This window comes from Octopus sinensis, linkage group LG7 (genome assembly GCF_006345805.1).
Source record: "Octopus sinensis linkage group LG7, ASM634580v1, whole genome shotgun sequence".
Classification (NCBI taxonomy): domain Eukaryota; kingdom Metazoa; phylum Mollusca; class Cephalopoda; order Octopoda; family Octopodidae; genus Octopus; species Octopus sinensis.
This window is the reverse complement of record NC_043003.1, coordinates 19,715,418-19,728,552: the sequence shown is the minus strand read 5'-3', so window position 1 is coordinate 19,728,552 and position 13,135 is coordinate 19,715,418. Positions and strand designations below refer to the sequence as shown.

General features: G+C 41.0%; 1 protein-coding gene across 3 annotated transcripts in view; it reads left to right on the top strand.

Annotated features, from left to right (window-relative positions):
• Positions 1-250: 250 nt before the first annotated feature.
• Positions 251-13,135, top strand: part of LOC115214310 — a 34,312-nt gene continuing 21,427 nt past the window's right edge. For 2 of the 3 annotated variants that reach the window (XR_004999973.1, XM_029783482.2), the window contains exons 1-8: positions 251-352; positions 2,744-2,880; positions 3,720-3,863; positions 4,698-4,784; positions 6,802-6,998; positions 9,267-9,324; positions 10,982-11,124; positions 11,443-11,598. Coding sequence is in view for 2 of the 3 variants with exons in the window: in XM_029783482.2 (XP_029639342.1) it covers positions 2,752-2,880; positions 3,720-3,863; positions 4,698-4,784; positions 6,802-6,998; positions 9,267-9,324; positions 10,982-11,124; positions 11,443-11,598 (914 nt within the window). In the remaining variant the exon portion in view is untranslated. The remainder of the gene's footprint in view (positions 353-2,743; positions 2,881-3,719; positions 3,864-4,697; positions 4,785-6,801; positions 6,999-9,266; positions 9,325-10,981; positions 11,125-11,442; positions 11,599-13,135) is intronic. The other variant, XM_036504599.1, reaches the window with a different exon arrangement.

Below are 13,135 nucleotides of genomic sequence, written 5' to 3'. Positions count from 1 at the left end.
CTTTAATCTCCACTATCCAAAATATATCTTTGGAAAATTTATTTTAAAAATATGCATTTCTCAGAAAGTTGTAAAGAAACAAATCCGGTGGGGCACACATCCGCAGTTACGACAGTCTACCGTCGGCTTTACGATTGATAAAATAAATATTTTTAAAAACCAGTGAAGTAATGAATTTGGCATAATTAATTTTTTTTCTTTCTTAAAGAAAAGCTATCAGGGTATTTATGCAAGAAATCGAACTTGTAGTCGGGCTTCTTTTTAACGAGGTAAATATTCGGTGGGCACCGTGCAGTTGTATGGCGCTGAATTGCAAATTTCAAACCGGATTGTTTACCTTTATGTCTTCACGGTATTTCATTTTGTAATTACTCTATAAATTTATACTAGCCATACTAAGCGATTTTTTGGAATATTTTATTCATACATAAACGATGCCCTATTTGTTTATTGTCCTAACATTTAAACTTACATAATTTCTTGTTTACGCTTTGCACTGTTCAAATCAGATTCCTCGAATGAGTCAAAGACGGAGTTTCTATGTGGTCGCACCATCTGCTAGAAATTGTAGTCCAATCTCCTTCAAATCACACTTTACCGTCTTGGAAAAGGAAATGACATATTAAACTATGTAGTCCTATATGCACCTAAAAAAAAGTGGGGATGGTTTGGGCTGAAATGTCTTTAATCATCAGGGATGGATGCAACACAACATAGCCCAACATTTTGCACGAAATACTAAAACCAATTGTCGTCTGTTCCATTACATATCTTAGACACTTGATACCTCTCACATTTCTTTGTATTTTTATAGCCTTTCTATGTTCCATTTTAGTCTCACACTTCAACCCTTGTTTCGTTTGTATTATAACTTTTAGTCAAGAGAAAGTAGTGTCCATGACCCTTTACACAGTCTATTAGGCTCGTAGGGAAAAAAAACTTATATGAAGGGCACGGATACAAATAATATAGTAAGCAAACCCATACACACACATACAAAACAACATAGACACACGTACACAGAGAGAGAGACACACAAACGCATGCGTAGATAAGCCTAGAGAGATAGAATGGACTAAACAGAACAGGAAAAACGTGGATGGAAGAGTCGCTGAGAGGTCACAGATGTGTGACAAAAGATTTCCAGACAATGAACATAGGATAAAACAAGAAAAATAATGCAGGACGAATATATAGTGCGTGTGTTTATTTGGCAAGAGGGAAAAATGACCATACCGAAATATAACAATTAGGGCGAACCTTCGGTATACGTACCCGAAGTGGATTTGTTTACATTTCTGAAGATGACAGAAACCCTTTTCTCCCACCCCTAACCGTAACCCACCCCCATATATTTAAAAAAAAAACACTTTCTTGAAATATAATCGGTACTTCCAGTACGTATACCGAAGTTACGCCACAATTAGATATCCTCAGACCTGATCCTAGTGCCACCTTAAGGTATTGTCGCGGTGGACAGTTACCCAAGGACCTCACGAGTACAGTGCCCAATACATTGATTTGTCCTGGGCTTATAAAACTGCTAAGACAGCCCTGCCTCATGCTTACAAGACTAGGCTCCACTAAAGGCACCCAAAGTGGTGAAGTTAAACTGGGCAATGCATTAAGTCCTACACATCTTTCTCTGTTCTCTGTCGTCTATCTTTATGAGTTCATCTAGATCCATGTATGACTGTGGTTAAGTAGTACACTTCACAACCACCTAGTTCCAGGTTTGATCCTACTATGTAGCTACCTTGAACAACAGTTTCTTACTATGACCTAAGGTTGACTAACGCCTTGTGACTGAAATCCGTTGTATTAGAGTCCATCATATGTGTGTGTTTTGTTGTTGTTTGTCTCCACATGACTTTATATTAATATTCGGTGGCACGTAAAAAGCACCCACTACACTCTCGGAGTGGTTGGCATTAGGAAGGCCATCCAGCTGTAGAAACTCTGCCAGATCAAGACAGGAGCCTGGTGCAGCCATCTGGTTCGCCAGACCTTAGTCAAATCGTCCAACCCATGCTAGCATGGAAAGCGGACGTTAAACGATGATGATGATGATGATGATTTACTTCAGTAGTGAAGGTGTTCATGCTCCATCGTCGTTGTCATTTTAACATCCCCTTTTCCATGCTTGCATGAGTTAGATGGAATTAGTTGAGGAAAATTTACTATAGCGCTTTTTGTCATCAACCATCATCTGTTTCCAATTTCATCTTAGCCAGACCTGTTTTCGCTGATGACTGGGAACAAATGACAACAATGATGGCATAATATGTCTGTATGTAAATTCTTTCATTTGCCCTTTTATTCTTTTACATGTTTCAGTCATTTGACTGTGGCCATGGTGGAGCACAGCCTTTTTAGTCGAGCAAATCGACCCCAGGACTTATTCTTTCTTAGCCTAGTACTTATTCTATTGGTCTCTTTTTGCCAAACTGCTAAGTTACGGGGACATAAACACACCAGCGTTGGTTGTCAAGCAATGTTAGGGGGACAAACACAGACACACAAACATATACACACACATGCATATATATATACATATACGACAGGCTTCTTTCAGTTCCCGTCTACCATATCCACTCACAAGCTTTGGTCAGCCCGAGGCTATAGTAGAAGACACTTGCCCAAGATGCCACGCAGTGGGACTGAACCCGGAGCCATGTGGCTGGTAAGCAAGCTACTTACCACACAGCCACTCCATTCTGTTTTTTGTCTTTTTTTTTTTCAGATTCAATTATGTCTACATTTTTGAAAAATATATATTTCTTCACCAAGATCTTACAGCAAGCTAGCACAGAGGAAGTAGCAACTTGGAACAAGGATTCTTTACAAAATGCTCTCCACTGGGCAGCTTATTGCAAAGAGGTAATATTTCAATATAAAACTCCCCGCTTTTTTTGTTACTCTGTTAATCATCATCTTCATTTAACATCCATTGTCCATGAGTTGGATGGTTTCATCAGAGCTGCACCAGATTCCAGTCTGATTTGGCATGGTTTCTACAGCTAGGTGCCCTTCCTAATGCCAACTACTCACATTGTGCTGGGTGCTTTCAACATGGCACTGCAAATGCACTTTTACATGCCACCGTACAGGTGCTTTTATGTGACACCCCGTGGGCACTTTTACATGGCACCGCCACAAGTGTTTTACACCAACACAGGGATTGGTCTTAACACTTCTGCGGTGGAATACAGGTCTTCTTGTTAATGTATCAGTATATGCTTATTCATATTTTTCCCAGGCTCTATGAGCCTTGTAAATGAGGAGGATGCTCGTCCAATTCACCCACTGATCTCAAGGTCCAGGGAGAGGTCATCAGAGGCGGTAGAGCCAAAGTAGGTGAATTCATGGACTATCTCCAGCTTGTAGTTGTTGATGGTGCAGGGTGTGGTTGACACCTTGGCCCAGTACATTGGTCTTTTTCAGACTGATAGTCAGGCTGAATTCCTGGCAGGCCTTTGAGAATTTGTCCACAAGGTGCTGCATTTACTCCACAGAGTGTGCTGCTGAAGTTAGCAGAACTCAGCAACAATGGTTTGGAGTGGATACTCTCACTCCGACTGCACTCTTCTGATGGGCCAGTCAATCTTATCAGTGTTCATGCCCCGATCAAGTCAGAAAATTCTGGTTCCATGTACCACTTCAACATGAAATATATACATACACACTTTATGTTTAATTTCCTTCTTGATATATTTCAGATCTATAAACAAGTGATTAAAAAACCTTATAAGGAAGTATTCGACCAACAACTCATAAAGCTGAATGCAGTGCAGTCATCCCCTTTGATATGTGGAGACCTTAATCTTCAGTTTCTGGACAAAGCCACTGACAATCTAAGACAAGTTAGTATGTTAAAGTGGTAGTGGTGGTGTTGATGGTGGCAGTGGTGGTGATGGTTGTGGTGATAGTGGTGGTGGTGGTGGCAGCGGCGGCGGTGGTAATGTTTCATTCCGGATCAGCCCTGGTCAAGCAGACCTGTGATCAAAGATGTGAATGCGCTCCCTTTTTCTATATCAATGACTTCATTGTCTAATGTGCCCTTCCTTTTTAAAATGGTGTGATGTGATTTTGAGAACTGATTGCTGGTCAAATAACTATGAAGAGGCTCTCTCTCTCTCTCTCTCTCTCACACACACATTTTTTGGAGGCTAGTTGGTATGTTTCTGTGTTGTTGAGGGATGAGGGATGGTGTGTAAGAAGGGAGAATGGAGGATTATGACAGAAAACACTGGAGAAAGAAGGGATTAGTGAAAGAGTTGGATCAGACAATTTTACCTAAGCTGAGGAGTTGTACCAGATTCCAGTCTGATTTGACTTGTTTCTACAGCTGGATGCCTTTCCTAATGCCAACCTGTGCCCTGCTCAAACTGTCCAACCCATGCCAGCATGGAAAACAGATGTTTAAAGGAGGAGAGGAGTGTGTGTTTTTACGTTTTGTTGTGTCCTTGCCTTCATATCACATGATTGTTGTAAACAATTGTCACCATGCAAGCAAAGTGTTTCATTTCCAATTTTCAGTGGAAACATGTCTTGTGTCGGTGACAGGAAGGGCATCCAACTGTAGAAAATCTGCCTCAACAAATTCCATCCAACCCATGCAAGCATGGAAAAGTGTGGATGTTAAAACAATGATGCTGAAGTGCCTTACACTTATTTTCTTTCTTTTCACATTTCAGTTGCTGTTCTGTAATTGTCATCTTCCAGAGGAATTATTTGAGGAACTTATTCAAATTTCCCTGGGAGAAAAGGAAATTATCATCAAGGTAAGAGTTTTGCAGTAACTTTTTATTATTGTTTGGCTCGCCTAACAAGAAACGGGCATTTACATTCAATTTCTCTGAAAAACAAAAGGAGTTGACCTCAGTGGAATTTGAACTTGATACATAAAGAGATAAAGCTAAATACCGCTATTCATTTGACCTGATAATCTACTGTTTCGGGTGTTATTGCCCTCATCATATACATCAGCTACAGTAGGGGAAAGGGTAGAACCAGCTCTGCTGCAATCATGTTAACCCTTTAGCATTCAAACTAGCCATATCTAGCCCAAATATTCTGTTTTATGTTTAAACTGGCCAGGTCTAGCCTCTCACACCTTCCCTACAATATCATTCAGGGATCTTTACCTTTCGACCTAGAGATTTAAAAAATAATTTTTTGTAACTAAACACTTCCAAACTTCGGACACTGGTAGAATGTGTCATATAAAACATGTTTTACTCTTAGCATTTTTGAGAAAAACTTATATTTACAAAGTTATTTCACGTTAAAGTTCTCGTATTTCGAAAATTTTAGCAGTGTATTTTTCGTTTGTCACTGTTATTTATGACTTTGTTCATTTGTTTGTGCTGGTTTTAAGGTTTTAGGGTTAGGGTTGTCATAAATAACAGTGACAAACGAAAATACACCGCTGGAAGTTCTTGTTGTCAAAACAACAGCAGTAATTTTATTCAGCTGAATACATGTCATTGATTGGTTGAAATTACTGAAATACAAGAACTTTAACGTGAAATAACTTCGTAAATATAAGTTTTTCTCAAAAATGCTAAGAGTAAAACATATTTTATATGACACATTCTACCAGTGTCTGAAGTTTGAAAGTGGTTAGTTACAAAAAGTAATTTTTTAAATCTGTACGTCAAAAGGTAAAGATCCTTATTCAGAAAACAATCACATTGTCAAAATCTCAGAGCTACAACATAATCCTTTCTATTATAGGCACAAGGCCTGAAATTTTTTTGGGGGGTGGATAGTCAATTACATCAACTCCAGTAATTAACTGGTACTTAATTTATCGATCCCAAAAGGATGAAAGGTAAAGTTGACTGACCTCAGCGGAATTTGAACTCTGAACGAAAGAGCTACAACATAAAGCCATGTTAATAAATGAGCATTATGTGTGACAGAGTAATCTGAATACTAAAGAGTTAACCTATTCTCAAACACACCTTGGCCATGGTCATCCCTTCTTATTTCCAGACTATCTCCAACTCTAACTACATTATCTAAGTTTTATCTATTTTAGAGGGTGTAAAGCAGTGGCTAGCCACTGATGTAAAGTATAATCAATCTGGATAGGATTTGAAATCAGACCATAAATGACAGTAAGAAAAAAAGTTACCTTCTCGGGTCATGCCGACTCATAAGGGCCCATTTCCCAGTTTCATGGCATATAAATTCCACCCCTGACAGGATGCTAGTCTATCACAGAATTACTCATTTTTGCTTGCTGAGTGGACTGGAACAATGTGCTCAGTCAAGGAATCAAAACCATAATCTTACAATCATGAGTCCAACACCCTAACCACTAAACTATGCACTTCCACATAAATGACAGTCACCAAATAGCAAGGTATTTCATCTGATGCTTTACCAATTTGCCATTAACTACTTTTTAAAAACAATTACAATGTGTTTGTGCTGAAATTATTCTAAACAAGACAACAGCATCCGCGTAACAATTAGCCAGAGATGATTTTTAAAATGAGAATATCTGAAATAATTCAACTGCTCTCAAAAATTAAGTTTAAAAAATGGGAAAATAATCCAGAATCCTTGTCCGGTACTGGATTGATCCCAAAATCTAATCAGTTCATGCCAGTCAGAAGGTCAAACATCCCTGAAAGTTTCATTCGAATCCACCCAGCAGTTCTTGAGATATCTTGTCCACTGACAAACAAACACAACTGAAAACAATACCTCTGCCTTTGCTAAGGCGGAGGTAATAACACACTAGACTTACTAGACAACCTATACTTTTCTCTCTCTCTCTCTTTTCAGCAATGTGCTGAGCTCAGCAGTCTCCATGCTTCCTTGCAAATAATTTCCAGACTAGAAAGAGACATTGTAAACTGCAGCTATGACAAATGCCGACCTAGTAAAACAGGCACACGTTTGTCATTGGTTACTATTGTTAAAACTGAAATACTCTGGCAGAGACTTATCAACCAAATCTCTATTATTTCTGATGAAGACAGGTTTGTCATCAAGTTGTTATTCTTGCCTTTTTTTTTTTTTAAATCAGATAAGCAGACCATTTTATTCAGTATCAGAACAGTAGTTTTGCCATCAATTAGAAGTTTTGGGCCCAGTTTCCATTCCTGTTTGGAAAGTCTGAATAAGAATGAAACTTACTGTGCTAAATTACTTCTGGTTTATTCCTTTCTTTCATAGCAATCCTCTAAAGTTTCCCACATGGCTGTGTGGGTAAGAAGTTTGCTTCCCAATCATGTAGCTGTGGGTTCAATCCCACTGCATGGCATCATGAGCAAGTTTCTTTTTCTATAGCCATGCACCAACTAAAGCTTTCAACTGTTAGCACTTGCAGCTGCAAATTGTTTGCAATATATATATATATCATCATCATCATCATCATCATCATTTAACGTCCGCTTTCCATGCTAGCATGGGTTGGACGGTTCAACTGGGGTCTGGGGAGCCCGAAGGCTGCACCAGGCCAGTCAGATCTGGCAGTGTTTCTACAGCTGGATGCCCTTCCTAACGCCAACCACTCCGAGAGTGTAGTGGGTGATTTTATGTGCCACCGACACAGGTGCCAGACGAGGCTGGCGAACAGCCACGCTCGGATGGTGTTTTTATGTGCCACCAACACAGGTGCCAGACGAGGCTGGCGAACAGCCACGCTCGGATGGTGTTTTTATGTGCCACCGACACAGGTGCCAGACGAGGCTGACGAACGGCCACGATCGGATGGTGTTTCTTACGTGCCCACAGCACGGAGGCCAGTCGATGCGGTACTGGCTACGGCCACGTTCGGATGGTTTTCTTGTGTGCCACCGGCACTGGTACCACAAAGATACAAATTCCATTGATGTTCATCTATTTTGATTTGATTTGATTTGATTTGATCACTTGTCTCAACAGGTCTTCACAAGTGTCACAAGAAGGAAGGTATGCACAGGTGGACTGACTACGTCCCAGGTAGAGGCCACGGGTTATGGCCTGACTAGTCTTGCCGGGTCTTCGGATGGTGTTTTTATGTGCCACCGACACAGGTGCCAGATGAGGCTGGCGAACGGCCACGATCGGATGGTGTTTGTTATGAGCCCACAGCACAGAGGCCAGTCGATGCGGTACTGGCTATGGCCATGTTCGGATGGTTATCTTGTGTGCCACCGGCCCTGGTACCACAAAGATACAAATTCCATTGATGTTCATCTATTTTGATTTGTTTTGATTTGATCACTTGCCTCAACAGGTCTTCACAAGTGTCACAAGAAGGAAGGTATGCACAGGCGGACTGACTACGTCCCAGGTAGGGGCCACGGGTTATGGCCTGACTAGTCTTGCCGGGTCTTCAGATGGTGTTTTTATGTGCCACCGACACAGGTGCCTGATGAGGCTGGCGAACGGACATGATCGGATGGTGTTTGTTACGTGCCCACAGCACGGAGGCCAGTCGATGCGGTACTGGCTACGGCCACGTTCGGATATATATATATATATATATATATATATATATATTATATCATCATCATCTTTTAATGTCCATTTTTCATATTTCTATGCTGGCATGGGCTGGACAGTTTGACCAGAGCTGGCAAACCAGAAAGCTGCACCAGGTTCCTGTCTGATTTGGTTTGGTTTCTATGGTAGACAGACAATTTGTTGACAGGACAATTGTGTGGTATGGTGCAGAGTCCTATTGCCAGACATAGGATGTTCCAGCAGCCACCCTCTTGACCCAGAGCAGCACAACCTCCTCCAAGCACTTGATGCAAGCCTCCGTGTTAAGTCTGAGGCTGTGTGGGAATTGTCTGCACACGGGTTTCTATAGCTGGATGCCCTTCCTAATGCCAACCACTTAACATGGCACCAGCACAGAACTCTTGCAAGCCAATCTTCTTCACCAGGAGTGGTCAGTCTGGTGTTACAAAAGAAATTTTCTTACTCGTGGTGCTGCACATAGGAACTTAACCTGAAATCAGGTGATTGCAAAGGCTTGCACCTTGAAGAGGGATTCTCCAGGTGTAGAAACCTATGATCAACAATGACTAAAAGAGACTCTTAATTTACTTTGTGAAGAGAGAGAGTTAATTTCTGTTTTCAAGTTTTACATCAAGTCATAATTCCCATCTGTTTGTTACATCTTTATATATAACCTAGCTATTGAGGGACCCCCTATATAGTCATTTCACATGCTAGAAATAGCAGCAAAATATCCTTCAAATTGTATCCTTCTGTTACATATTAACATTTTATATCTCTTATTTCTTTGTATAAAGGTTGGACTTGTTGGTATTAAAAATCATTTCCAATTTACCTGCTTCTAAAGATGGTTGGGTAAGTCATTGTTTGCATTTTCATATATATATATATATAAATATACATACACAGACACACACATACATTAACGCTCACACATACATGTATATGTCATCATTTAATGTCCATTTTCCATGCTGGCATGGGTTAGACAGTTTGACCAAAGCTGGTAAGCTGGAAAGCCTCACCTGGCTCCAGTCATCTGTTTTGGCTTGGTTTCTATGGCTGGATGCCCTTTTTAATACCAACCACTCTACAGAGTGTACTGGGTGTCTTTTGTGTATCACTGGCACTGGCCACAACCACGATTTCACTTATCTTGACACGTCTTCTCAAGCACAACAAATCACCAGAAGTCTTGGTCACTTGTCATTGCCTCCACAAGACTCAACAATCATCGTCATCGTTTAACGTCCGCTTTTCATGGGTTGGACGATTTGACTGATGGTGAACCAGATGGCTGCACCAGGCTCTAATCTGATCTGGCAGAGTTTCTACAGCTGGATGCCCTTCCTGACGCCAACCACTCCGAGAGTGTAGTGGGTGCTTTTACGTGCCACCAGCACGAGGACCAGTCAGGCGGTACTGGCAACAGCCATGCTCAAATGGTGCTTTTTATGTGCCACCTGCACATGAGCCAGTCCAGCGGCACTGGCAACAACCTCGCTCAAATGTTTTTTCATGTGCCACCAGCACAAGTACCAGTAAGGCAACACAGGTAACTGGCACTTGTGCTGGTGGCACATGAAAAAACATTCGAGTGAAGTCATTGACACTGCCACTGGACTGGCTCCATTCCACCACCTCATCCCATGTCTTCCTGGGTCTACCTCTTTCACATGTTCCCTCCACAGTCAGAGATCGGCATCTCTTGGTGCAACTGCCTTCATTCATATGCATCACATGACCATACCAGTGCAATCTTCTCTCTTGCACATTACATCTAATGCCTTTTATATCCAGTTTGGCTCTTAAAACACTTACATGCACACTGACATTGCACATCCAGCAAAGTATGCTAGCTTCATTTCTTTCATGCCAGTCTCGCTTGACTGGCTCCCCATACCGATGGTATGTAATAAGTACCATCTGAACATATTCAATATCAGCCCCCTCCCCAGGACTGGTTCCTGTGCTGGTGGCACATAAAAAGCACCATCCGAATATGGCTGATGCCTGTGCCGCCTGACTGACTCCCATGCCGGTGACACATAAAAAGCACCCACATACACTCTCAGAGTGGATGGCATTAGGAAGGGTATCCAGCTGTAGAAACCTTGCCAGATCAGATTGGAGCATGGTGAAACCTACTGGCTTGCCAGTCTCCAGTCAAACCGTCCAACCCATGCCAGCATGGAAAACAGACGTTAAACGATGATGATGATATGTATATGAATGTCATGTAAAAGCATCTATGCAGTGTCACGTAAAAGCAACCATGTGGCAAAATGTAGAAGCACTTGTTGACGACACATAAAAGCACCCGTGCTGCATCACGTAAAAGGGATCATGTGGTGCCACATAAAAGCATCCCACACACTTTAGTATTTCAAGATATTTTTATGTATTTTTTGGAAATATATCTTTTAAAATGAGATGTCAGTGTTATTTTCATTTCTGCGTAATTTAGATGACAGTTTATTCACCGTGTGTTTTGTGTGTTTTTATTTTGCAGGAAATTCTTCTTTATCTTCTAACAAAAAAAGATGTTGACATTAATCCTACACTGTGGAACATTTCCAAAGACTCATATTCAAAAGTGTATCAGTTTCTTGAACAATTTGTCCAAAACAATATCACGATGTCCAAACCTCCAAGGTTAGTTCCTTAGATTTTTTTTTGGATACCTACACCATTGAGACCAATCTTCATTCTTTCATAAAACTTACTCTTTTAAAGTGATCCAAAGCAGAACCTTCCATCAAGCTCTCATGTTCATTTATGTTCCACATACCATCTTTAATAACAAAGTTATTTTACTGAATTATTCATTGTTTGGGTAAGTGTCTTCTACTAAAGTCTCGGTCTGACCAAAGCCTTGTGAGAGGATTTGGTAGACAGAAACTGAAACTGATAGATGCCTCTGTTCTGTGAGGAGCTCGGAAATATCTAGAAGATTTACTGTTCTCTTTGCAGCATAATATGGTCTGTAGCAGAGGATTTATTCTCTCAAGTGATACTTCTCTCTTTTCCGGTGTTTTCCACCTGTTTACGCCAACTCATTGACTGGGCAAAGCAATTTTCACCTGTCTACCACCACCATGACCAACGCAATTCACTCTACACTTGGCAGTAAGTTTTGTTTTGTTTTTTGCATGTGTATTTGTATATTTTATCCCGTTCGTTACCAACCCGGCTGAAACCGGCTCTGGCTCTGTAGTACAAATGTCTTGTTTTCATAAGTTTTGAATTAAAACCTTCCACCAAACTTTAGTCACAATTTATGTTCCTAACATCAGCTGAATGATAACTAAGTTATTTTACTAAATTCTTTGTTATATTTAAAATTAATTGAAAGAAACACAGAACATCTCAAAATAAATACAGTAACTAAAGGGTTCATCATCACCATCATCATCATCGTTTAACATCCGTTCTCCATGCTAGCATGGGTTGGACGGTTCGACCGGGGATCTGGGAAGCCAGAAGGCTGCACCAGGCTCCAGTCTTATCTGGCAATGTTTCTACAGCTGGATGCCCTTCCTAACGCCAACCACTCCGTGAGTGTAGTGGGTGCTTTTTACGTGCCACCTGCACGTTATATATGTGAAATTGTAGTTGTGGCCATTCGTAATGTCATGTAAATCAGTGGTTCCCAAAGTGAGTGATATTGCCCCAATGGGAGCAGTGGAAAGTTCCAAGGGGGTATTGAAGAAAAGTGGGGTGATAATGGGGCAGCAGTTCATGTAAAAAGTGGGGCAATAATTGGGTAGGTATTCATGTAAAAACAACAAAATAATCGGTTCATTACGTGAAGTTTTATTTGTGAAATACAGTTGCCTTGAATTTGCTTCAAAAAGAGGTCTGTGTTTGTGGTGGTTAGTTGAGGTGGGAACATTAGGAATGTGGCCTAGGTGTTGAGGCAGCAGCCCAAAAAAGTTTGGGAACCACTGATATAAATGATACCCATGAAATCGTAGCTGTTGCCAGTGTCATGTAAATGGCACCCATGCCAGTGGCATATAATAAGCACCCATTACATTCTTGGAGTGGTTGGCGTTAGGAAGGGCATCCAGCTGTAGAAACATTGCCAGATCAGACTTGGACCTGGTGCAGCTCTCCAGCTTAACAGTTCCAGTCAAGCCATCTTACCTATGCCAGCATAGACAATGGACATTAAATGATGATGATGGGCACAGGCATGGTTATGTGGTTAAGAAGATCACTTTTTTATTTCTTTATTGCCCACAGGGGGCTAAACATAGAGGGGACAAACAAGGACAAAGGAATTAAGTCGATTACATTGACCCCAGTGCGTAACTGGTACTTATTTAATCGACCCCAAAAGTATGAAAGGTGAAGTCAACCTCATTGCACAGCACCTTGAGCAAGTGTCGTCTGCTATAGCCCCAAGATGACCAATACCTCCTGAGTGAATTTGGTTGACAGAAAGTGTGTAAGAAGCCCCTGTACATGTGTATATATATATATATATATATATATATTAAACTAGCAGCGTTGCCCGGGTATGTAAGAAACTTTGTCGATAAGCAATGCCCTTTACCTTTTTACCCTTTTTTGTACTCATTGAACCGTTATTTTGTAAAATGAAGCCTAAAAGGCATTAAGGCATTCAAGGCACCGTTCCCTTGCATGCATGACTACAGCC